The 23,851-nt window shown below is 52.2% G+C and overlaps 2 protein-coding genes across 7 annotated transcripts in view; one reads left to right on the forward strand and one right to left on the reverse strand.

Moving 5' to 3' along the window:
- SMYD4 (SET and MYND domain containing 4) overlaps window positions 1–2,630 on the forward strand; it is a 52,614-nt gene extending 49,984 nt beyond the window's left edge. Inside the window, exons 9-11 of one of the 3 annotated variants that reach the window (XM_030800488.1) lie at window positions 220–336; window positions 528–651; window positions 2,258–2,596. In XM_030800488.1, coding sequence (XP_030656348.1) covers window positions 220–336; window positions 528–651; window positions 2,258–2,411 — 395 coding nt within the window. In that variant the 3' untranslated portion in view covers window positions 2,412–2,596. Of the gene's footprint in view, window positions 1–219; window positions 337–527; window positions 652–2,138 lie in introns of all 3 variants that reach the window. The other 2 variants (XM_030800487.1, XM_030800489.1) reach the window with 2 other exon arrangements.
- A 3,501-nt stretch (window positions 2,631–6,131) lies between these two features.
- Window positions 6,132–22,264, reverse strand: SERPINF1 (serpin family F member 1). 4 transcript variants are annotated; one of them, XM_030800495.1, is made up of 8 exons: window positions 22,018–22,264; window positions 17,131–17,222; window positions 14,257–14,455; window positions 12,823–12,978; window positions 11,612–11,815; window positions 8,495–8,637; window positions 6,950–7,160; window positions 6,132–6,506 (listed from the first exon to the last, which is right to left on the reverse strand). In XM_030800495.1, exons 2-8 carry the CDS (start codon window positions 17,212–17,214, stop codon window positions 6,247–6,249), a joined length of 1,257 nt encoding a protein of 418 aa, XP_030656355.1. In that variant the 5' UTR covers window positions 17,215–17,222; window positions 22,018–22,264; the 3' UTR covers window positions 6,132–6,246. The 4 variants fall into 4 exon arrangements, with proteins under 4 accessions (XP_030656355.1, XP_030656356.1, XP_030656357.1 ...); XM_030800496.1 differs by lacking the exon at window positions 22,018–22,264 and adding an exon at window positions 21,744–21,798; XM_030800497.1 differs by lacking the exon at window positions 17,131–17,222 and having other exon boundaries at window positions 22,018–22,207.
- Window positions 22,265–23,851: the final 1,587 nt, after the last annotated feature.

Raw genomic sequence — 23,851 nt, forward strand, 5'->3', positions numbered from 1 at the left:
AGGAGGCCTCCCCTAGCGCCTTTTTTCCCTGACAGAGAAAACATAAGAAAACAGCAGCTTTATTGGAACAGACATTGTGGGTTGGTGACAACCCAGGGAGGCCAGGGGGAATTTCCACATTCAGCCCAGCTGATTTGGAGGATTTGAGACCTGGATTCTCATTCCTAGGACTGACTGGGCTTCTGTCTATAGTGAGACATCTTTCCTCTGCATTGACAGAGCGTGCCATTCAGCGGCTGTCGGGGTGCCAGCGTGATGCCGAGAGCTTCCTGTGGGCAGAACACGCCATGGTGGGAGAGATCGCGGATGGCCTGGCCCGGGCCTGTGCTGCCTTAGGTACAGCATGAGCCTTCACGTTCTGCGTCAGGAACAGTCTGCTGTGGGTGCTTCGCCGGGGCCCCGGCCTTGTCTGCCTGGTTACCCCCTACTCTAAACTGAGGCTGCTCCTCGTCTCATTCTGTTTCCTCAGTATGCATCCACAGTTGACAGTGGTTCTTTTCTGGAGCAAGATTTTTCTCTTCTCACAGGAGACTGGCAAAAGTCAGCCACCCATTTACAGAGGAGTCTCCGCGTGGTGGAGGTTCGCCACGGGCCGTCCAGTGTTGAAATGGGCCATGAGCTCTTCAAACTGGCCCAGATCTTTTTCAATGGGTGAGTCCTTTCCCACTTCACAGGGCACACACTGTTCTTTGCCTAGGCTCTTCTAAGTATTCCTTTTTTCCTATGGTGTTTTTAAAAGCACGTTGAAACTTCCTTATTTCCTCTTTAGGAGAGATCTTTGCCTTCTGTTTTGCTAACAAACTTAACGCTTTAGAATTTCCTCCTGGGAGGCGGAGCTTGCAGTGAGCCAAGATCACACCACTGCACTCTAGCCTGGGCGACAGAGCAAGACTGTCTCAAAAAAAAAAAAAAAAAGAGAATTTCCTCCTGAGAGATACGGGGAAAGCTTTTAGATCTCAAGTGAGTTTCCCAGAGAGAACTTCGCCAGGCAGCCCCACCCACCCTCCAGTATAGCGCTCCTTCCAGTTGCTCCCTGGTTCATCACAGCCCCCTCGGCTGTCTCATTCCCAGCACTCTCAGCTCCAGGCTCTCTGCCTTCTCCCTACTCTGCATCCTGTTCCTTTTAAAGCATTTGCTTGAACCAGGGCTGATTTTACCCCCAGACAACATGTGGCACTGCCTGGAGACTTTTTTCTTTTCTTTTTTTTTTTTTTTTTTGAGAAGGGGTCTTGCGGTCTTGCCCCGGCTGGAGTACAGTGGCTCGGTCACAGCTCACTGCTTCCTCCAACTCCGGGGCTCAAGCAATCTCTGGAGACATTTTGGATTGTCATGACTTGGAAGGGGGGTGCTGCTGGCATCTAGTGGAAAGAGGCCGGAGGTGCTGCTACGCATCCTCCCGGGTACAGGACAGTGCCCCCCACCAGCCCCAGCAAAGAAGGATCCAGCAATAGTGTCAATAGTGTCAGGGTTGAGAAACCCAGCTTTTTTGTTGTTGTTGTTGTTGTTTGTTGTTTGTTTTAAATCCCCTGTTCCACTTTGAAGGTTAGAAGGAAAGAACACCACACTGATGGGCTGATGCCAAATCCACTTTTGCTACTGAGACCATTTAGGGCCCAGTTTCAGGATTTCTGGGTGGAACCTCCAACCCTGGTAAAGCTGCCCTTGGTGTATGTGGCTATGAGAAAGTGCCTAAAGCTTCAACCTAAGGCCATGGTGAGTGGGTCTGATAGCCAAGACATAGAGACATTCTGTTTGGTCAGAGAGAGAGAAAAGGGCTACAGAGTTAGGTCAGAGGTCAGCCCTAAGATGGTTACCCTAAAATGAAAACTGCTATGTAAACCTGTGGTAAATACCAGATGAAAACTTTGAGGGCAGGTGTGGTGGCTCACGCCTGTAATCCTAGCTACCCAGGAGGTTGAGGCAGGAGAATCACTTGAATTCGGGAGGCAGAGGTTGCAGTGAGCCGAGGTCGTACCACTACCTGGGCGACAAGAGTGAAACTCCGTCTCAAAAAAAAAAAAAGCTTTGAGATTTGCCTCTTGTTCTCAGGATCCTGGGGTCTATACTCTCTTTTATAACTTTTTTCTCACATTCTGTTTTGCAGCGTGTTTGTGACAGTGTCTTACTTACTGCTCTAGATTGTAGGATCCTTGATGACAGAAATGATCTTATATTCCTCACGGTGTGTGAGTAGGCCCTCAATTAACATTCGCCTCACGAATCAGTGAACTAACTCCTCTTGCCTCCCTTGGCTCAGGTTTGCAGTACCCGAAGCCCTGAGCACCATACGGAAAGCTGAAGAGGTTCTGTCGCTGCACTGTGGCCCATGGGATGATGAAATCCAGGAGCTCCAGAAGATGAAATCCTGTTTGTTGGACCTACCACCCACCCCTGTAGGGCCTGCAGTGTAGGGTCCCAGGAGGATTTTGACCCACAGGAAAGGAGCCCATGGAACACAAGTTAAAGAGGTTTTGCTGGCCAGGCGTGGTGGCTCACACCTGTAATCCCAGCACTTTGGGAGGCCAAGGCAGGCGGATCACCTGATGTCAGGAGTTCGAGACCAGCCTGGCCAACATGGTGAAACCCCATCTTTACTAAAAATACAAAAACCTAGCCGGGTGTGGTGGCGGACGCCTGTAGTCCCATCTACTTGGAGAGGCTGAGGCAGGAGAATGGCATGAACCTGGGAGGCGGAGCTTGCAGTGAGCTGAGATTGCGCTACTGCACTCCAGCCTGGGTGACAGAGCCAGACTCCGACTCAAAGAAAAAAACTATATATATATTAAGAGGTTCTGCTGCCGAATGTGGGTTCTGTGGGTCGGGTGCAGGTTCTGTGGGTCAGGTGCGGGTTCTGTGGGTCGGGTGCGGGTTCTGTGGGTCGGGTGCGGGTTCGGTGGGTCGGGTGCGGGTTCTTTGGGTCGGGTGCGGGTTCGGTGGGTCGGGTGCGGGTTCCGTGGGTCGGGTGCGGGTTCCGTGGGTCGGGTGCGGGTTCGGCGGGTCGGGTGCGGGTTCCGCGGGTCGGGTGCGGGTTCCGCGGGTCGGGTGCGGGTTCCGCGGGTCGGGTGCGGGTTCCGCGGGTCGGGTGCGGGTTCCGCGGGTCGGGTGTGGGTTCTGCAGACCAGGTGCGGGTTCTGTGTAGGTTCTGCAGGCCCAGTGTAGAGGCTCACACCTGTAATCCCAGTACTGTGAGTTGGCCAGGTGCGGAGGCTCACGCCTGTAATCCCAGTACTTTGAGACGCTCAGGTGGGAGGATCGCTTGAGCCCAGGAGTTCAAAACCAGCCTGGGCAATATAGTGAGACCGTATCACTACAAAAAAAATTTTTTTAATTCACCAAGCATGGTGGCACATGCCTGTAGTCCCACCTACTCGAGAAGCTGAGATAGGATCACCTGAGCCCAGTAAGCTGAGGCTGCAGTGAGCCAAGATCGCACTACTGCACTCCAGCCTGGGTGACAGAGTAAGACCCTGTCTCAACAAAAAAATAACAGGTTCTGTTGCTGCTGAGCTTTGGCCAGGAAGACAAGACTTTCCCAACAGTCCTACGCCTAGGAGATGAGGGCGGGGAGGACTCAGGAACCACTGCAGTCAGACAGACACCTCTTTTGGTGAATATTTCTTGAAATAGTTAAGTGGCCTCCAATACAAACTCCCAGTTCCCAGAAAAGACTTAAAACTAGTATCTGGAGATTCCAAGTCCTTTAAAAGGATTTTAGCTGATCTGCAGGCATCTGGATGTTAGCCTGGGGTTTTGGCTGGATTCCACCTCGCTCAGTGATGATAGTCTGTTTCCCTGGAACATGCCTGTGGTTTTAGTAGTAATGAGATGTGTGCACCACTCCAGTGGGAACTGAAACTCTTAGTAGTTACATTGTAATTGAAAAATAATTATAAAACAAGAAATCAGCAAGGCTGCTTACCTCCAGAGACACACCGTTGCACTTACAGTATCTAGCTTCCTGAATCCTTTGTTAAAATCGGTGGAGTATAAATTGTGACTAGAGAAGTAAATATGGAGCCATTTTATTGAGCAGTTTCCTCCAGAGATGACGGCTGTCTGTGTGTTTCCTGCCAGTTTTCCATTCCTTATTCTCTGCCCTTCATTCTGTACTCTTGGCAGAGTCACTAACCAAACACTGATAAAATCAAAGTTGTAGTAAAGACTTTATAACACATATGCCTCCTTCTGAGGTTTTTGTTTTTTTGTTTTGTTTTTTTTTTTGAGATGGAGTTTCGCTCTTGTTGCCCAGGCTGGAGAGCAATGGCACGATCTTGGCTTATGGCAACCTCCGCCTCCTGGGTTCAAGTGATCGTCCTGCTTCAGCCTCCCAAGTAGCTGGGATTACAGGCATGCGCCACCGCGCCTGGCTAATTTTGTATTTTTAGTAGAGACAGGGTTTCACCATGTTGGTCAGGTTGGTATCAAACTCCTGACCTCAGGTGATTCGGCCTCCCAAAGTGCTGGGATTACAGGTGTGAGCCTGGCCCTTTTTTTTTTTTTTTTTTTTTTTCCTTGAGACAGAGTCTCACTCTGTCACCAAGGCTGGAGTACAGTGGCACAGTCTTGGCTCACCGCAACCTCCACTTCCCAGGTACAAGCGATTCTCCTGCCTCAGCCTCCCGAGCAGCTGGGATTACAGGCATGCGCCAGCACGCCTGGCTAATTTTGTATTTTTAGTAAAGACGGGATTTCTCCATGTTGGCCAGGCTGGTCTTGAGCTCCTGACCTCAGGTGATCCGCCCGCCTCGGCCTCCCACAGTGCTGGGATGACAGGCGTGAGCCACCACGCCCGGCCCTGAGTTCTTTTATTTGTTGTCAAGCCTGAAAAGAGACTCCTTTTCTCTTACCAGACCTCTCCAAGCTGGCGAGTAGAATACAGACAGAACTGGGGGCTGCAGGGGATTCTAACGATGCTGAGGGTATGGATGTTGCTGTCTGTGGTTCAGATTTAAGAGACAGAAGGTAGGGACGATGGCTGCCTTCCACTAGGATGTGTAGCGACAGCCCAGACCCCGTTCCAGTCAGAAGGTTACGGGATTCTCTAGGTCGGAACCCTGGTTGCTGTGTTACCACTGGTGACCAAGTAGTTCAGGTGCATTTGTGGAAAAGAATGCCAGATCCACGCTGCTTTTGAGAGCTTGCCCACCCTGCATACCCAAGAAGTGCCCATTGGTTGCCACTGCATTATGATCAGGAAGTCAGTAGCCCCAGAGACACCTGGCAATAGCTTTTTGAGAATCTGGAATACAATTAGCACTCAAACATTTATAGAATGAAGGGCAGCAGAATTATCATTTCTCCTCCTGATAACTCTGTGACAAGGGAGTGGCCAGTGACTTTTTTTGGTAGAGCTTTTTCAAGAAAAAAAAGTTTAGTCCTGTGGACAGTTCAGTAGTTATTCTACTTCAGACACTGGGCATGTTTCATGTTCCTCAAAAAGCCCAGTTATACTTTGGTTTTTTGTTTTTTTGAGACGGAGTTTCGCTCTTATTGCCTAGACTGGAGTGCAATGGCCATGATCTTGGCTCACTGCAACCTCTGCCTCCCGGATTCAAGTGATTCTCCTGCCTCAGCCTCCCGAGTAGCTGGGATTACAGGCATGTGCCACCACACCCTGCTAATTTTGTATTTTTAGTACAGATGGGGTTTCTCCGTGTTGGTCAGGCTGGTCTCAAACTCCTGACCTCAGGTGATCTGCCCACCTCGGCCTCCCGAAGTGCTGGGATTACAACCATGAGCCACCACACCCGGCTGTACTTTGTAAAATAGGCATACCTCCTTACAAAGAAGATGTACAGAATCTTTACATATCAGGTCCATTTCCTAAAGTTACAGATGGCCTGTCCTACCTATGTGCTGTTTACGAGCATGCTTCACTGGTTACGGGGGCAGGAAATGGCCTCCCGGGAGGATCGCTGATCCTAGTACAGAAACACCCCCAGAGCAGAGAAGCTGCCCCTGCATTATCCAGCACAGATAACTAGGAGTTCTTATAAACGGCGACTTCCTGCAGCGTTTAGATAAAACCAGGCCAGAAGTAGAGGACCACCAAATGCCTAAAGAGCAGTTTCTCTTCATATGGTATTTAGCATAGCTCAAAATAGGAGGAGGAACAAAGCAACAGAAGTTAAGGATAAAGCTCTTTTATTGTATGCATTGAAACCTTACGGGGGCAGCCTTGTGTCTTGTGGACTCTGCTGTCCCTCTGGGGTTTTCTTCTAGGGTACTGGAATATTAAATGGGGTATTAGGTGCCCCTGGGGTCCAGAATCTTGCCAATGAAGAGTAGGGCCCCTGTGTCTGTGTCCCTCAGTACGAAGATGAAAGGCTGGTTAAGGTGATAGTCCAGCGGGAAGGTGAGGTGGGCAGGCTGCAGCCCTGGGCTGGGGGTGGCTCCCGCCCCATCCTCGTTCCACTCGAAGCCAGCCCGGTGCTCCACTTGAGTCAGCTTGATGGGTTTGCCTGTGATCTTGCTAAAGTCTGGTGAATCAAACAAGGATTGCAGCTCTGTAGAGATGGAGAGAGATTTCCGTTAAAACCCTGCCTTCCCCAACACCCCAACCAAGGGATCCGATCGCAAGCAAGCTGGGATGGCACACCACTGTGGACCTTCTGTGAGGCCTGAAGAGCTCTGAGCTGGCCGAGGGTGGAGTGACTTGCCCAGGAGCACTCAGCAAGTTAGGTCAAGATGAGAAAACAGGTCAGACAGACTCGTCTTGAGAGGCAGTGTTGTGAGCGCCTGTTAGGGAGGTCTGCTCCTGAGGCTGAGGAATGAGTCTGACGAGAGAAGGCAGTTCAGCCTTCCCTTCCGGCATGATGAGGATTAAGGAATCATCCACGGCCCCCGTACAAGGCTGTGGAGCCCTTGAGTTCTGCTTGGCACAGTGGAAGGCCCGAAGCCCCCACCCCACCCACCCACCCACCGAGAGCAAAAGGGTCTTCAGACATACTCATCTCCTGCAGGGACTTGGTGACTTCGCCTTCATAACTCAACTTCAGCTTGGGGACGGTCAGGACCGCCTGCACGGTCTTCAGTTCTCGGTCTATGTCATGAATGAACTCGGAGGTGAGGCTCTCCTCTATCAAGGTCAAATTCTGGGTCACTTTCAGGGGCAGGAAGAAGATGATACTCATGCTTCCGGTCAAGGGCAGCTGGGCAATCTGAGACACGTGAGAAAGCACGTGGTTAGTCCTTCAGAGCCCAAAAGCTGGGGACAGACACTGCCAGGAGCTGCCTTCCCTCTCCCGTGGCGGGGCCCTGGCCTCTTGCTTCCTCTAGCCCCTCATCTATTTAACGATTCCCCCTCCAGGTTATAGCTTTCTGGCAGCAAGCCATCTCCTGAGGTTTCTTCAGAAAGGGTGCTGTTGGCCTTTCTTACCTTGGCCTAATACCAACTGAAGTTACCTGCTGAAAGAATGTTCTCCTGTGGTTTAAGGAGCTAGAATTGAATTTCAGGTCTTTATTTTCTCCCAAAGTCCATCTGCCAACATTTACTGCTCATTTGTTAGGTAGAGAGCGCTGGACTAAGACAGGGAGAACCGGGGATAGGAATACCAAAGGGGCGGTAAGACGGCTTGGAGACTCCACCCCATCCACCCACCATGAGCAAAAGCCTCCTTTGAACAGAGGCTCTTAACCTAAGGTCCATGGAACAGATGGTGTCAGGGGCCCCAAGAGTCTCCGAAATCGTTGACAGAAATGTGTGTGTGCACACCTGGCGGTGCTCCCCCGGGTTTGAGGCACTGTCGTCAGATTCCCAGAGATCTGTGTGATAGCCATGGCCCAAGAAAGGTTAACAGTTACAGACTTACAACTAAAAGAAGTCAGGTCCACTGAAAGCCTTAGAATGCCAACAATTGGCCGAGCGTGGTGGCTCACGCCTGGAATCCCGGTGCTTTGGGAGGCCGAGGCAGGCAGATCACCTGAGGTTGGGAGTTCAAGACCAGCCTGACCAACATGGAGAAACCCCGTCTGTACAAAATTAGCCAGGCATGGTGGCGCACGCCTATAGTCCCAGCTACTCAGGAGGCTGAGGCAAGAGAATTGCTTTAACCCAGCAGGGTGGAGGTTGTAGTGAGCCGAGATTGTGCCACTGCACTCCAGCGCGGCCAACAGAGCAAGACTCTGTCTCAAAAAAAAAAAAAGCCAACGATTTGGAGTTTGTCATTATTTTTCAAAGTGTGGCTTTAAATTCTAGAAATAGGAGTCTCGAGAAAAGAGAACAAACATTTGGGTGCCCAATCTGGGGGCCCGTTTCCTGTTACCTTATCCATCCTTACAACAAACGCTGGGAAGACAAGGGTTGGTAACGATCCCCTGCCCCATCTTAAGAGGAGGAAAGGCTCAGAGATGTTATTAACCTGCTCAAAGTCACACAGCAGGCGAAATGTAGAGAGCTGTCAGATCTCAAAGGTCATTTTATTCCCACTACCCTGTTTTGATTCTCTATCGTCTCCCTCCACCCACCACCCACCCTGCCCTTATCCCTACAGACCTTGCAGCTGAGATCCGAATCCAAGCCATAGCGTAAAACAGCCTTAGGGTCCGACATCATGGGGACCCTCACGGTCCTCTCTTCATCCAAGTGGAAATCCTCGAGGGAAGTCTTTCTGGAGTCAAACTTTGTTACCCACTGCCCTGGAAAGAAATGAATGACATAGTCTGAGCCCCAGGAGACCAGAAAGACAGTGGCGCCATGCTGTGTCCCCAGAGCACGTTGTTGAAGATTGCCCGACTCAAGGGAACCTAGCTGTCAAGGGCTCGGAGGCCTCGGGGAATAGGCCTATCTCAGTGTGTGTGGCTTGGAGCCTACAGTTATTTCCAGGACCCCGAGTGCCCTTCACCAGCAAACTCCGATGGCAAGACGTTGATTTGGTTAATTACTCTCTAGATTGTACACGTTCTGTGATAGCCTGCAGGAAGAGTAAACTGGTGGCCAGGCGAGGTGACTCACGCCTGGAATCCCAGCATATTGGGAGGCCGGGGTGGGCGGATCACTTGAGGTCAGGAGTTTGAGACCAGCCTGGCCAACGTGACAAAATGCTGTCTGTCCTAAAAATACAAAAACGGCCGGGCACGGTGACTCACGCCTGTAGTCCCAGCACTTTGGGAGGCCAAGGTGGGCAGATCACTTGAGGTCAGGAGTTTGAGACCAGCGTGGCCAACATGGCAAAACCCCGTCTCTACTAAAAATACAAAAATGGTCGGGTGTGGTGCCTCACATCTGTAATCTCAGCACTTTGGGAGGCCAAGGCAAGTGGATCATCTAAGGTCAGGAGTTCGAGACCAGACTGGCCAACATGGTGAAACCCTGTCTCTACTAAAAATACAAAAATTAGTTGGGCGCAGGCAGTGGTGGGTGAATGTAATCCCAGCTACTCGGGAGGCTGAGACAGGAGAATCACTTGAACCTGGGAGCCAGAGGTTGCAGTGAGCCAAGATCACACCACGGCACTCCAGCCTAGGCAAAAAGAGTGAAACTCCATCTCAAAAGAAAACTGGTGTGCACTCCTACAGCAGTGTCTCTGGGAGACAGTCAAAGAAGGTCCGAGCTGGGAGGGATCTCTGAGGTCCTCTGGATTATGCCCTCTCGTAGCTGAAAACAGGCCGAAGCTGAAGAGGTGAAGTAACTGGCAGACGCTCTGGAAGCCAGCCGATGATGGCCAAGCCCCTTTAGTTTAATGTGACCTGTAATATCCTAGATCCAGAGCTGTTCTTTCGCTCACTAGAGACCAGTGCTTGAAGTAGGAAGCCATTCGGATTTTCTCCAGGCTAGGGGGCCGCTCTTGCTGGTGCCTCAGGTGGTTACAAACCATTTTAAGGGAGAGGTTGCCCAACCCCTCCCCCTGCCCCAGGCCACCCCACAAGGCCTTATCTGAACGGGGCTGGCCCCACACTAGGCCTGTGGAACGAGCTCCAAACACATCACCACAGCCTAGAAGGATGTTGTTGGTCACCTACCATGTCTTGGGTACAGAACTAGAGCTGTTATAAAACTTGGAGACAACATAAAAAGGTGTCTATGAAGTGGGTGTATTATCCTCACGTTAAAGGTGAGAACATCGGCCCAGAAAGGTTTTGAAATGTGTGCAGAGTTCCTCAGCTGGTACAGGCAGAGCTGGGATTTAAATCTTGTCTGATTCAGCCAGCACGGTGGCTCATGCCTGTCATCCCAGCACTTTGGGAGGCTGAGGTGGACAGATCATCTGAGGTCAGGAGTTCGAGACCAGCCTGGCTAACATGGCGAAACCCCATCTCTACTGAAAATACAAAAATTAGCTGCGTGTGGTGGCAGGCGCCTGTAATCTCAGCTACTCGGGAGGCTGAGGGAGAAGAATCACTTGAACCTGGGAGGTGGGGAGGCTGTAGTGAGCCAAGATGGCGCCACTGCACTCCAGCCTGGGCAACAGAATGAGACTCCATCTTAAAAAATAAACAAATAGGCCGGGCGCGGTGGCTCACGCTTGTAGTCCCAGCACTTTGGGAGGCCGAGGCGGGCAGACCACGAGGTCAGGAGATCGAGACCACGGTGAAACCCCGTCTCTACTAAAAGTGCAGAAAGTTGGCCGGGCGTGGTGGCGGGCGCCTGTAGTCCCAGCTACTCGGAGAGGCTGAGGCAGGAGAATGGCGTGAACCCGGGAGGCGGAGCTTGCAGTGAGCCGAGATGGCGCCACTGCACTCCAGCCTGGGTGACAGAGCAAGACTCCGTCTCAAAAAAAATAAATAAATAAATAAACAAATAAATCTTGACTGATTAAAAAGCCAGGAAAGTCCCAAACAGGCCCAGTGTTCATTCTTTCTCCCTCTCTGCTCTTTTGTCTCAAGTCTCTGACTCTGTAGACATTCATGCCTTGCCTTGGATTTGATGACAAGCAGATAAGCTCCAGGCAAGCACAGTGCCCAGATCCTCCCCCAGCTGTGCCCCAGACTCCATGCTGGAAAAGGTCTTTGACACCTCCCCTTTCCAAGCCCCCTCTGATGCCTGCCATCCATCCTTGGTCAAAAAAGAAGTGGCAAGTTGGACATGGTAATCCCAGCATTTTGGGAGGCCGAGGTGGGAGGATCACTTAAGCCCAGGAGTTCGAGACCAGCCTGGGCATCATAGCGACACCCTGTCTCTTAATTTAAAAATAAATGTAAAAGGGCCAGGCGCGGTGGCTCAAGCCTGTAATCCCAGCACCTTGGGAGGCCAAAGTGGGAGGATTACTTGAGCCCAGGAGTTCAAGACCAGCCTGGGCATCATAGCAACACCCTGTCTCTTAAAAAGGACTGGGCGTGGTGGCTCACGCCTGTAATCCTAGCACTTTGAGAGGCTGAGGTGGGCAGACCACCTGAGCTCAGGAGTTCGAGACCAGCCTAGCCCACATGGTGAAACCCCATCTCTACTAAAATGCAAAAAATTAGCCAGGAGTGATGGTGCATCCCTGTAATCCCAGCTACTCGGGAGGCTGAGGCACAAGAATTGCTTGAACCTGGGAGGCGGAGGTTGCATTGAGCTGAGATCATGCCACTGCACTCCAGCTAGGGCTACAGAGTAAGACTCCGTCAAATAAATTAATTAATTAGATAAAATACAGTAAAATAAATGAAAAAAAATTGGAGACACGCTCACCCTTGAAGTGTGCCACACCGAGAAGAAGAATGCTAATCTCATTGGGAATTTCCTTTGTGGACCTGGCGAGCTTCCCTTTCATCTGGGCCTGCACCCAGTTGTTGATCTCCTGCAGGTCCAAGCGAGGGCTGCCCGTCAAGACTCTGGGCCTGGTCCCATATGACTTTTCCAGAGGTGCCACAAAGCTGGATTTTATGCGTAGCTCTGAGAAGAGGCAGAGCAGAGGTTAGTGTATGAGACTCCACGACGCGCATCCTGTCTTCCAGAGCCTGCCAGGCTCGGGTTCTGGTTTACCACTCAGCAGGCCCTGACTTCCCAGCCAGCATCTTCCTGTGACTTGCCAGGACTTCTGCTGGCATCTCCAGGCACTGGCTGGGGGCGGGGGTGGGGGGCAGCAGATTTCCTGGATCGCACCACTGCCCTCCCTGCCCCTCCCACCATCTCCTGCAGCCCACTTCCTCTTCTGAGCCTCTTTGGGCTCACGGGCCCTTCCTCCCCACCAGTGCCAGGCCAGGTCTGAGCATACGTGATCTATTGTTTAGAAACAGGCCGAGCGCAGTGGCTCACGCCTGTAATCCCAGCACTTTGGGAGGCTGAGGCTGGCAGATCATGAGGTCAGGAGATCCAGACCATCCTGGCTAACGCGGTGAAACCCCGTCTCTGCTAAAAATACAAAAAAGGGCCTGGCACAGTGGCTCACACCTGTAATCCCAGCACTTTGGGAGGCCAAGACAGGTGGATCACCTAAGGTCTGGAGTTCAAGGCCGGCCTGGCCCACATGGAGAAATCTTGTCTTTACTAAAAATACAAAAATTAGCTGGGTGTGGTGGTGTGTACCTGTAATCCCAGCTACTCAGGAGGCTGAGGCAGGAGAATTGCTTGAACCCAGGAGGCAGAGGTTGCAGTGAGCCAAGATCACACCACTGCACTCCAGCCTGGGTGACAAAGTGAGACTGTGTCTCAAAAAAAAAAAAAAAATACAAAAAGATTAGCCGGGCGCCTGTAGTCCCAGCTACTCGGGAGGCTGAGGCAGGAGGATGGTGTGAACCCGGGAGGCGGAGCTTGCGGTGAGCCAAGATCGCACCACTGCACTCCAGCCTGGGTGACAGAGCGAGACTGTCTCAGGGAAAAAAAAAAAAAAAAAAAAGACCCTCAGTCTGCTGCATGGAGCCCACATTCCTCAGGCAGCTCGGGCTGCAAAGGCGACTCACTCTTCTCAAAGACGATCCGGGAGGCACTCTTGAGGTTCTTCTGGGGGGCAGTGACCGTGTCAAGGAGCTCCTTATAGGTACCATGGATGTCTGGGCTGCTGATCAAGTCATAGTAGAGAGCCCGGTGAATGATGGATTCTGTTCGCTGCTCCGCTCCTGCCCAAGACAAGGATGTGGATGTTGATAACCGCACACCAGGGCCCAAATTAAGCCCCTCCCAGAACACAGATACTACTATACTCATCTTTTTTGTCTGCTGAGAGCCCAAGTAGGCTGATATTCAAGACAATCTAGGCGGCCAAAGAATTTTCTTTTTTTTTTTTTTTTTTTTGAAGACGGAGTCTCGCTCTGTCTCCCAGGCTGGAGTGCAGTGGCACGATCTCAGCTCACTGCAAGCTCCGCCTCCCAGGTTCACGCCATTCTCCTGCCTCAGCCTCCCGAGTAGCTGGGACTACAGGTGCCCGCCACCACGCTCGGCTAATTTTTTGTATTTTTAGTAGAGACGGGGTTTCACCGTGTTAGCCAGGATGGTCTCGATCTCCTGACCTCGTGATCCACCCACCTCGGCCTCCCAAAGTGCAGGGATTACAGGCATGAGCCACCACGCCCAGCCAAGAATTTTCATCCTTAGAGATTTTCCTGAAGTAGGTTAAAGGCATCAGGCCTGGAAAGTGGGAGTGAGAGATACCAGTCCCTGTACTTCTCCCATCACAGCCCTTAAGACTATTCTGGCCGGGCACGCTGGCCCACGCCTATAATCCCAGCACTTTGGGAGGCCAAGGCGGGTGGATCGCTTGAGCCCGGGAGTTTGAGACCAGCCAAGGTAAGCAACATGGTGAAACCCCGTCTCTACTAAAAATACAAAAATTAGCTGGGCATGATGGCAGGTGCCTGTAATCCCAGCTACTCTGGAGGCTGAGGCAGGAGAATTCCTTGAACCCAGGAGGCAGACGTTGCAGTGAGCCGAGATCGCACCACTGCACTCCAGCCCGGGCCACAGAGCGAGACTCCGTCTCAGAAAGAAAGAAAAAAAAAAGACTATTCTGTAGTTAGCTGGAATTAGTTCCCCTGTGAACCCAGCTGTGTCCTCAGTGAGGGCAAGCCCACGCCTGCTTGTTTGCAGTTACATCCCGGGAACCTAGGCTAGCACCGGCTTGGTTAAGGAATGCAAGAATGTGCCTTGAAGTCACCGTGTCAATAAGTGACCGTGAGGCCAAGCGCCATGTCAGTGGTGCCCAGCCCCTTTTGGGGAGCTGGGGAATCGTGTGTGTGCAGCCCGAGCTCCTGCTTACACAGCTGGGACCCCCAGGCCTGGCCCTAGTGCTACTTCACCCCTCCCTGAGCTGAAAGGTCAATAAACTCAGCCACATTTACGCAGAGGCCACAGGGGGCCTCTCCAGGTCTGCCTGGGGCTTCCTTCATCTGAGCACTCACCCAGCGAGAGGGCCGAGAGGGCCGTGGCCACGCTGAGAGGAGACAGGAGCACGTTGGTCGTGGGGCTCATGCCGGACTGCGCTCGGTACAGGTCATAGCCGAAGTTGGAGACAGCCGCTGCCAGCTTGTTCACAGGCACTTTGAAGAAAGGATCCTCCTCCTCCACCAGCGCCCCTGTGCTCTCGGGGTCTGGGGAACCCTGGCAGGAGACAGGAAGTCTTGGGTTTGAGTTCAGGGACTCGCAGAGATGCACAGGGACTGACTGTCTCCTCACGGCTTTGTGTAGGGTGGTGGTTCTGGCCCCTTGGGGCTGTCCTTCCTAATTTTTCTGTTTGGCCTAAAACGGGAATGAGTTTTTACTCCCTCATCATGCATGAGCTCTCTGTGGAGAGACAGCGCAGAGGAGAGATTAGCTGGTTTTTTTTTTTATTTGACAGTCTTACACTGTTGCCCGGGCTAGAGTGCAGTGGCGCGATCTCGGCTCGCTGCAACCTCCACCCTCCCCAGTTCAAGCGATTCTCCTGCCTTAGCCTCCCAATTGGCTGGGATTACAGGCATGCGCCACCGCGCCTGGCCTGATGGCCAGGTTTAAACACTTGTGACCTGTAAGCCAAAACCTATGACCCACTTTTTTTTTTTTTTTTTTTTGAGACAGAGTCTCGCTCTGTCGCCCAGGCTGGAGTACAGTGGCGCGATCTCCGCTCACTGCAAGCTCCGCCTCCTGGGTTCACGCCATTCTCCTGCCTCAGCCTCCTGAGTAGCTGGGACTACAGGCGCCTGCCACCAAGCCCAGCTAATTTTTTGTATTTTTAGTAGAGACAGGGTTTCCCTGTGTTAGCCAGGATGGTCTCGATCTCCTGACCTTGTGATCCACCCGCCTCAGTCTGCCAAAGTGCTGGGATTACAGGCGTGAGCCACCATGCCCGGCCCCTATGACCCACTTTTTAAAAACTGTCAGCCGAGTGGCTCACACCTATAATCCCAGCACTTTGGGAGGCTGAGGTGGGTGAATCACTTGAGGTCAGGAGTTCGAGACCATCCCGGGCAACACGGTGAAACCTGTCTCTACTAAAAATACAAAAAAAAATTAACTGGGCATGGTGGCTCATGCCTGTAATCCCAGCACTTTGGGAGGCCGAGGAGGATGGATCACTTGAGCTCAGGAGTTTGAGACCAACCTGAGCAACATGGTGAGGCCCCATCTCTACTAAAAATACCCAAAAAATTAGCTGGGCATGGTGGCACGTGCCTGTGGTCCCAACTATTTAGGAGGCTGAGACAAGAGAATTGGTTGAACCCGGGAGGCCAAGATTGCAGTGAGCCAAGATCGCACCGCTGTACTCCAGCTTGGGTGACGGAGTGAGACTCTGTCTCTAAAAAAAGAAAGTTAAAAAAAAGAACTGAGTTTTTCTTTTTTTTTCTTTTTTTTTTTTTTAGATGGAGTCTTGCTCTGTCTCCCAGGCTGGAGTGCAGTGGTGCAATCTCGGCTCACTCACTGCAACCTCCACCTCCTGGGTTCACGCCATTCTCCTGCCTCAGCCTCCCGAGTAGCTGGGACTACAGATGCCCGCCACCACACCCAGCTAATTTTTTGTATATTTAGTAGACACGGGGTTTCACCGTGTTAGCCAGGATGGTCTCAATCTCCTGACCTTGTGATCCACCTGCCTCGGCCTCCCAAGGTGCCGCGATTACAGGCATGAGCCACCACGCCTGGCCCCTCACTGCAGTCTTAATCTCATGGGCTCAAGTGATCCTCCCACCTCAGCTTCCCAAGTGGGTAGTACCACAAGCACGTGCCACCACGCCTGGTAATTTTTGCTTTTTTGTAGAGACGGTGGGCTCACTCTGTTGCCCACACTGGTCTCAAACTCCTGGATTCAAGCGATCCTGCTGCTCAGCCTCTCACACTGCTGGGATTACAGGCGTGAGCCGCCGTGCCCGGCAGAACTGAGTCTTTTTTATTTCCACCCAGTGCCAGCACCTGTCAAGTAGGTGTTTGGTAGATGAGAAATAAATGAGTGGCCACATGGCCCTGTAGAATGGGTGTTTTTATCCCATTTCAAAGGCAAGGAAGCAAAGACTGAGGTAAGAGTTGTCTAGGGTCACAAAGCTAGGAGGAGGGAGACGCAGAATTCATACTCTGACCTCACAAAAGTCCAGGGCTCTCGCCAAGATGCCCAGCTGCTCTTGTCCCTCAAGGGTGGGCCACCGCCAACACTCACCCCGTAACACTCATATGGCCCAGGCTTCCCTCCATGTGCCTGTATCTGCCTTGGGAACCCAGCTGTGCCCTTTCTGGGCAGGAGAGAGGTCAGTCCATACCCTCGCTCCCTGCCACAGCCTGGTCAGTATCTGAACAAATGTCTGGGAACGTGACCTGCTCAGTGGAGCCCCCACTAGGAAGACAAGGTAACGAGAAGAGATCCTGGCCGGGCGCGGTGGCTCACACCTGTCATCCCAGCACTTTGGGAGGCCGAGGCGGGTGAATCACTTGAGGTCAGGAGTTCGAGACCAGCCTGACCAACATGGAGAAACCCCCGTCTCTACTAAAAATACAAAATGAGCCGGGCATGGTGGTGCATGCGTGTAATCCCAGCTGCTTGGGAGGCTGAGGCAGGAGAATTGCCCTGGGCTTGTTAAAAGTGCTTCAGATTTTTACTTTTTTGGGATCTTATTCTTGTCCCCACTCCATCCCCTGAAAGGCGAGGCAAGACATTTTCTCTCTGTTTTGCTGCTGGAGAAACTGCAGCCCTGGAGAAATAAAGGCCCAAGCCTGGCCTGGAACCTGGGTCCCGGTTCCCTGTCCTCCCGTGCTACCTGCCAAGGAGGGGCTGGGAACGCTGACCACGCCCTCCCCGCCCACCTACTGACCTCCTCCGGGGGGCTGGCGGGGTTCTGGCAGCTGCTGTGCCCGAGGAGGGCTCCAATGCACAGGAGTAGCACCAGGGCCTGCATCCTGGGGCCTGCAAGAAAAGCACAAGGTAGCAAGCCGCTCTCCTCCCCCACTGCACTGCCCCACTGTCCCTTCCTGGCCACCCCAGCCAGGGCCCAGGGGTTGGGCAGGGCTAGGCACTTTCCCCACCCCCCGCAGCGACCACCCCTCACCCCTCCAGGCCCCCGGAAGTGGACCCTCAGCTTGATGGCCCATCCCTCCCAGCAAGGTTCTCCCGCCCCTCCCCCTGCCTCGGGGCCCACAGTCATGCCATGAGCTTGTGCTTTTGTTTCACTGTCTGCGTCAGGGGACCCTCCTTTAAACCTAAAGCTTTTATTTATTTTTTATTTATTTATTTATTTATATTTTATTTTATTTTTTGAAACAGAGTCTGGCTCTGTCGCCCAGGCTGGAGTACAGTGGAGCGATCTTGGCTCACTGCAACCTCCGCCTCCTGGGTTCAAGCGATTCTCCCGCCTCAACCTCCCAAGTAGCTGGAATTACAGGCATGTGCCACCATGCCCGGCTAATTTTTTGTATTTTAATAGCGATGGGGTTTCACCACGTTCACCAGGCTTGTCTCGACCTCCTGACCTCAGGCTATCCGCCCGCCTCAGCCTCCCAAAGTGCTAGGGTTATAGGCGTGTGCCATCACACCTGGCCCCTGAACCAATATCTTTTAAAGATCCAGAGCAGTGGGGCCCCAGCCCCAGCAGGGCTTCTCCACGTGGAGTATGGCCCAGCACAAGTGTATGCTAATGCTTTGTCCTGGAGGCAGCTGACCCACTCCGGTGATAAGACTTGGGGCAACCCCTCCCAGGAGAATGGGGCAGAACCCAGGTCTTCTCCACGGAATCACCGGATACCAAGCATAGAGGCACCCAGTCCGGCACCTGCTGTCCCTCCAAATTCTCAAGCTGTCTTTGGAATTCTGTGGCCTCACAAGGCAGCTCATTCCCTTCTCCCACAGTCTCCTTTCAAGAGCTCTTTCTCCCATGGTCAGGAGTGCAGGGCCTAGGGTCAGAGAGCCTGGGTTCACATTTCAATTCTGTGTCTTTTTTTTGGGGGGGGAGACAAGGTCTTGCTGCAGTGCCCAGGCTGGAGTGTAGTGGCTATTCACAGGCACAACCATAGCACCCTACAGCCTGGAGCTCCTGACCTCATGTGATTCTCCTGCCTCAGCCTCCTGAGTAGCTGGGACTGCAGGTGCCCGCCATCACACATGGTCGCAGTGCTGTGTCTTAGTAGCTCTCTAAATCACCATGTTTTCTCTTGTAAAATGGAAATAAAATAACCTACTATTAAAATAAAACTACCGAGCGCAGTGGCTCACGCCTGTAATCCCAACACTTTGGGAGGCTGAGGCAGGCGGATAGCCTGAGCTCAGGAGTTCGAGACCAGCCTGGCCAACATGGTGAAACCCCATCTATACTAAAAATACAAAAAGTAGCCAGGCGTGGTGGCAGGCCCCTGTAATCCCAGTTACTCAGGAGGCTGAGGCAGGAGAATCACTTGAACCCAGGAGGCAGAGGTTGCAGTGAGCCAAGATTGTGCCACTGCACTCCAGCCTGGGCGACAGAGGAAGACTTAGTCTCAAAAATAAATAAATAAAATAAAATAAATTAGCCAGGCGTAGTGGCACACACCTGTAGTCCCAGCTACTTGGAGGGCTAAGGCTGGAGAATTGCTTGAACTTGGGAGGTGGAGGTTGCAGTGAGCCAAGATTGCACCACTGCACTCCAGCCTGGGCAACAAGAGTGAAAACTCCACCTCAAAAAAAACAAAAAAACAAAACAAAAAAAAACAAGAAGGCCAAGCGTAGTGGCTCACGCCTGTAATCCCAGCACTTTGAGAGGCAGAGGCGGGTAGATCACCTGAGGTCAGGAGTTTGAGACCATCCTGGCCAACACGGAGAAACTCCATCTCTACTAAAAATACAAAAATTAGCCAGGTATGGTGGCCCATGCCTGTAATCCTAGCTACTTGGGAGCCTAAGGCAGGAGAATCGCTTGAATCCAGGAGGCAGAGGTTGCAGTGAGCCGAGATCGTGCCACGGCACTCCAGGCTGGGCAACAGAGCAAGACTCCACCTCAAAAAAAAAAAAACAAAGAAAAAAATGTAGAATCTGAACGACATTGTCTCCCCTGCCCTGGCCCCCAACACATCACCCTTCATTATCCATTTATAAACACAAACATCCACCCACACAGCACACGCACTTTTTGACTTCCCAGAACAAACGGGATCAGAAAATTTGGGAGGACGTTGTGTGATTGTTGGCTCTAGTCCTTAAAATTAAATCTGATAATCCACTGGACAATATTGTGGGGCACGAAAGAGATTGCCTTTGAGTTTACTCAGCTTAAGGCAGGACGGGCAGCAGGAAGCAGCCTGGTTTTCTTTCTAAACCCCGCCTTGAGCCGCAGACCTCCGCGTTCCCAGCCAGCTGCTCTTGCACATGGCTGCCCTGACGTGCAGGGAGAAAACTTGCGTGTAGACAACAGGAAAAGCTTTCTGCAGCGCAAGATAGAGCCCTCACCACCATCCAGGCCTGCGGCCAGCCCCACCCAGCTGCCAGGAGCCTGCCTCCCGAGCCTCTGCAGACTGGTTTGTTAGAGACCAAAAATTCGTGAGGTACACAGGAGGCAAGGCTAGAAGGAAAGTTAGTTCTAGTTCCTCTGGCCCAAGTAAGAAATTAAGGGAGGAGACAGGCCTATCCTGGCATAGTTTTTTTGTTTTGTTTTTTGGGTTTTTGTTTGTTTGTTTGAGACAGAGTTTCACTCTTGTCGCCCAGGCTGAACTGCAGTGGTGTGATCTCAGCTCAGTGCAACTTCCACCTCCCGGGTTCAAGCAATTCTCCTGCCTCAGTCTCCTGAGTAGCTGGGATTACAGGTGCCTGCAACCACACCTCGTTAATGTTTATGTTTTAGTAGAGATGGGGTTTCACCATGTTGGCCAGGCTGGCCTCGAATCCTGATCTCAGGTGATCCACCAGCATCCCAAAGTGCCAGGATTACCAGCGTGAGCCACCATCCCTGGCCATTATCCTGGCATAGTATTTAAGGAAACTAAAGTCACAATTCAAATGGACTTGAAGGAGAGACTTCAGTCTTGGTCCCTACAGAATCTAAGCCCAAAGCCCAGATCAGGTGGTAGGTGATTGTCACAATGTGGGTAGGCTGAGGTGAGGTGAGGGAGCCGGGCAGGGAAGGGACATGGGTCCAAAGGTGGCCCCGAGCTAGACACAGGGACCCGGAATATTAACGGCAAGTCTGAATCCTGCACCTCAAGCCATCTGGATAAGGGAAGAGGAGAGCTGATTGAAAACCCTACAAGCGCAGGGGGAGGGCAGAGCATGGGGGTCTGCATGGGCGCCCCTCAGCACACACGCAATACCCTGTCCACAGAGGTTGCTCACGGGCTGAGCAGGCGACTGCTGGCTGGCTGCGGCCACAGGCAATGATGCCATCCTGTCCAAAGGGCGGTATCCAAGCCCTACTCCGGCTGTAGCAGGCGGGGGAGGGCTCGGGGAGAGGCAGACACCCTCCCTGGCGGGCCAAGGTCAGGCCTGATTTTCTGACAACTGCCCACATCAAGAAACACAGGAACTTTTGTGATCTTGCCTCCAAGTTAGGCGGATCAACTCAAGCCAATACATGTGTTTCAGATTAAGCCCAGTTAGGAGACAAACACCCTCCACGGCCGCCTCCTCCTCTTCCCAGAACCGCACAGCCTTCAGCCACATGGCAGTGGGCCCCGGAGATAGCGTGGGGAAGGGCACCTCCCCCTCCCCTGGCTCTCTGGAGGGGATCGAGGGGTCCTCTCTGGCCCACCCATGGTGACCCAGCCCCAAACAATGTTTCCTGAAGCTTTAGAAGCTGAATGAGTCAGCCCAGGGTGCCGTGGAGTTGCACTTCCCCACACCCCAGAGGCAGCAGCCCCAAGAATAGGACTCCCTGCCCCCCAACCCACGGAACCTGGGGGCTAACGTCGGGTTAGCTAATGCCGGGTGGGGGCCTAGGCTGGACAGGGGCAGGGTTTCTGGGAATTCCTGTGAGACCTACCCCTCCGGGTGGCTTGGCACAGGCAGCAGAAAGGGTGCATCTCAGACGGCCCTTCTCTCCAGCACTGGCAGCTGGGCCCCCATGCCCTATACACCTGCCTGGCTAAATAGTGCTCATTGTTTGCCAGAGGCCACAACCTCTTTGGTCTCCAGCCTTGACTCATTTAGCCAAAGAGAGTGGGTGGGGGCTGGCTAGAAGGACCCAGCTGTCCTCCATCCCAGCCCTCAGCCAGGGCCAGCGGTTTGGTGGTGCTGGGAAATTGCCTTAGCAGTCAGCACCAGCTGATTTTGAAAAAGTAGCAAGGAGCCCAGGGAGCAGGGGCCAGGGCTGGGCTGCAGGGCGGCCGCCTTCCTAACTGCCTTTGGTGGAAGCAGCTCCCGGGAACCTCCCTGCCTCGGACTCCAGTCCTGGGGTGCTGCTCAGACCCGACCCAGCAGCTTAGCTCCCCTTTCCTCCCCACGACCGCCCCTCCACTGTTTCCCACTCACTTCATTCAAAAGCCTTTCCAGCCTCTTCCGTCGGTGCAGTGGGATTTGGGGATCACTGGGTCCTGGCCTTCGGCCTCATCCCCCCAGCTCCCTCTGCCCTCTCTCATCCACTCACCCTTGTGCCCAAATTGCAGGGGCTGCTGTCTCACCATTTCCTCTCCCTTGCACTGCTCTTTTCTGCTCCCTGGAGTGCCCCTGCCTCCCCCTGTCCCCCCAGCCCAGGGGAGCCTCTCCCGTCGTCCCTGGCATCAGAGCAGCCAGGGAGCTGCTTTACCTGTGGATACGCTGCAGCTCCACACCCAGCCTAGTCCCTCTAAGCCTGCACGCTGAGGGGGCTCCAGCCAGCACCAGAGCTTTTTTTGCTGCCTTCTAATCCAGTATCCAGCAGGCTTCAGATTACAGCTACTCCTTTCTTAAAGCGACCTGCACTCAATTTGGATTCTGTGATTGCATCACTGTCTCGTGTTAACTTTAACCCACTGCTGCACCGCCATCCATTACGCCCAAGGCACACACATTTGCACACCTTCCTCTTCCTTTACATTTTCCTTCAGGGGCTGGGCGCAGGGGCTCACGCCTGTAATCCAGCACTTTGGGAGACTGAGGCAGGTGCATCACCTGAGGTCAGGAGTTCAAGACCAACCTGGCCAACATGGTGAAACCCTGTCTCACCTAAAAATGCAAACAAAGCTGGGCGCAGTGGCTCACGCTTGTTATCCCAGCACTTTGGGAGACCGAGGCAGGTGGATCACCTGAGGTCAGGAGTTCGAGACCAGCCTAGCCAACATGGTGAAACCCCATGTCTACTAAAAATACAAACAAAATTACCCAGGTGTGGTGGCGCACACCTGTAGTCCCAGCTACTCAGGAGGCTGAGGCAGGAGAATCACTTGAACCTGGGAGGCGGAGGTTGCAGTGAGCTGAGATCACACCACTGCACTCCAGCCTGGGCGACAGAGCGAGATTCCGTCTCAAAAAAAGAAAAAAGAAAAAAAGAAAGAAAAATTTCTCAATGTAGTGACAACCTTTTATTTCCACCTCAGTTCTTCCCCTATCACCATAATCACCATCTTGAATTTGATTTTTATTATTTTCATATATTTCTTTTTACTTTTACCATGTAAATTTTTGTCCCCAAGTGATATATGGTATCAGTTTGCATGTTCTTAAACCTTAGGTCAATGTATCACACTGTTTTTTTTTTTTCCAATGGAGTCTCACTCTGTCACCCAGGCTGGAGTGCAGTGGTGCAATCTCGGCTCACTGCAACCTCCGCCTCCTGAGTTCAAGAGGTTCTCCTGCCTCAGCCTCCTGAGTAGTTGGGACTATAGGCGTGCACCAGCACGCCCGGCTAATTTTTGTATTTTTAGTAGAGACAGGGTTTCACCATGTTGGTCAGGCTGGTCTCAAACTCCTGACCTCAGGTGATCCACCCACCTCAGCCTCCCAAAGTGCTGGGATTACAGGCGTGAGCCACCGTGCCCGGCCATTGTCTTTTCATTTTTATGGCAGGGGTGTCCAATCTTTTGGCTCCCCCGAGACAGATTGGAAGAAGAATTGTCTTGGGCCACACATAAAATATACTAACACTAATGATACCTAACGAGCTAAAAAAAACAAAAAACAAAACAAAATCTTAAAAAAAATCTCATGATGTTTTAAGAAAGTTTACGAAGTTGTGTTGGGCTGCATTCAAAGCCATCCTGGGCCATATGCAGCCTGTGGGTCGTGGGTTACACAGGCTTGTTTTATGGTTTCTTTTCAGGGAAACAAGTTTTTAATTTTAATACCAACATTTTCAATCTTTTCTCTTATAATTTGTGCTTCTTTTGGTATATTTTTTAAAAAATCTCTTCTTCCCCGAGATCACAAAGGGATTCATCTATACTTTCTTCTAAAATGTTTACAATTTTAGGCCGGGTGTGGTGGCTCATGCCTGTAATCCTCACAATTGGGAGACCAAGGCGGGCAGATCACCTGAGGTCAGGAGTTTGAGACCAGCCTGGCCAACGTGGTGAAACCCTGTCTCTACTAAAAATAATAATAATAAAATAAAATGTTTGTAGTTTTGCCTGTTGTATATGTGTGTTTGTATTAGCTTTTGTTTT

The sequence above is a fragment of the Nomascus leucogenys genome, chromosome 19 (genome assembly GCF_006542625.1).
Source record: "Nomascus leucogenys isolate Asia chromosome 19, Asia_NLE_v1, whole genome shotgun sequence".
NCBI lineage: Eukaryota > Metazoa > Chordata > Mammalia > Primates > Hylobatidae > Nomascus > Nomascus leucogenys.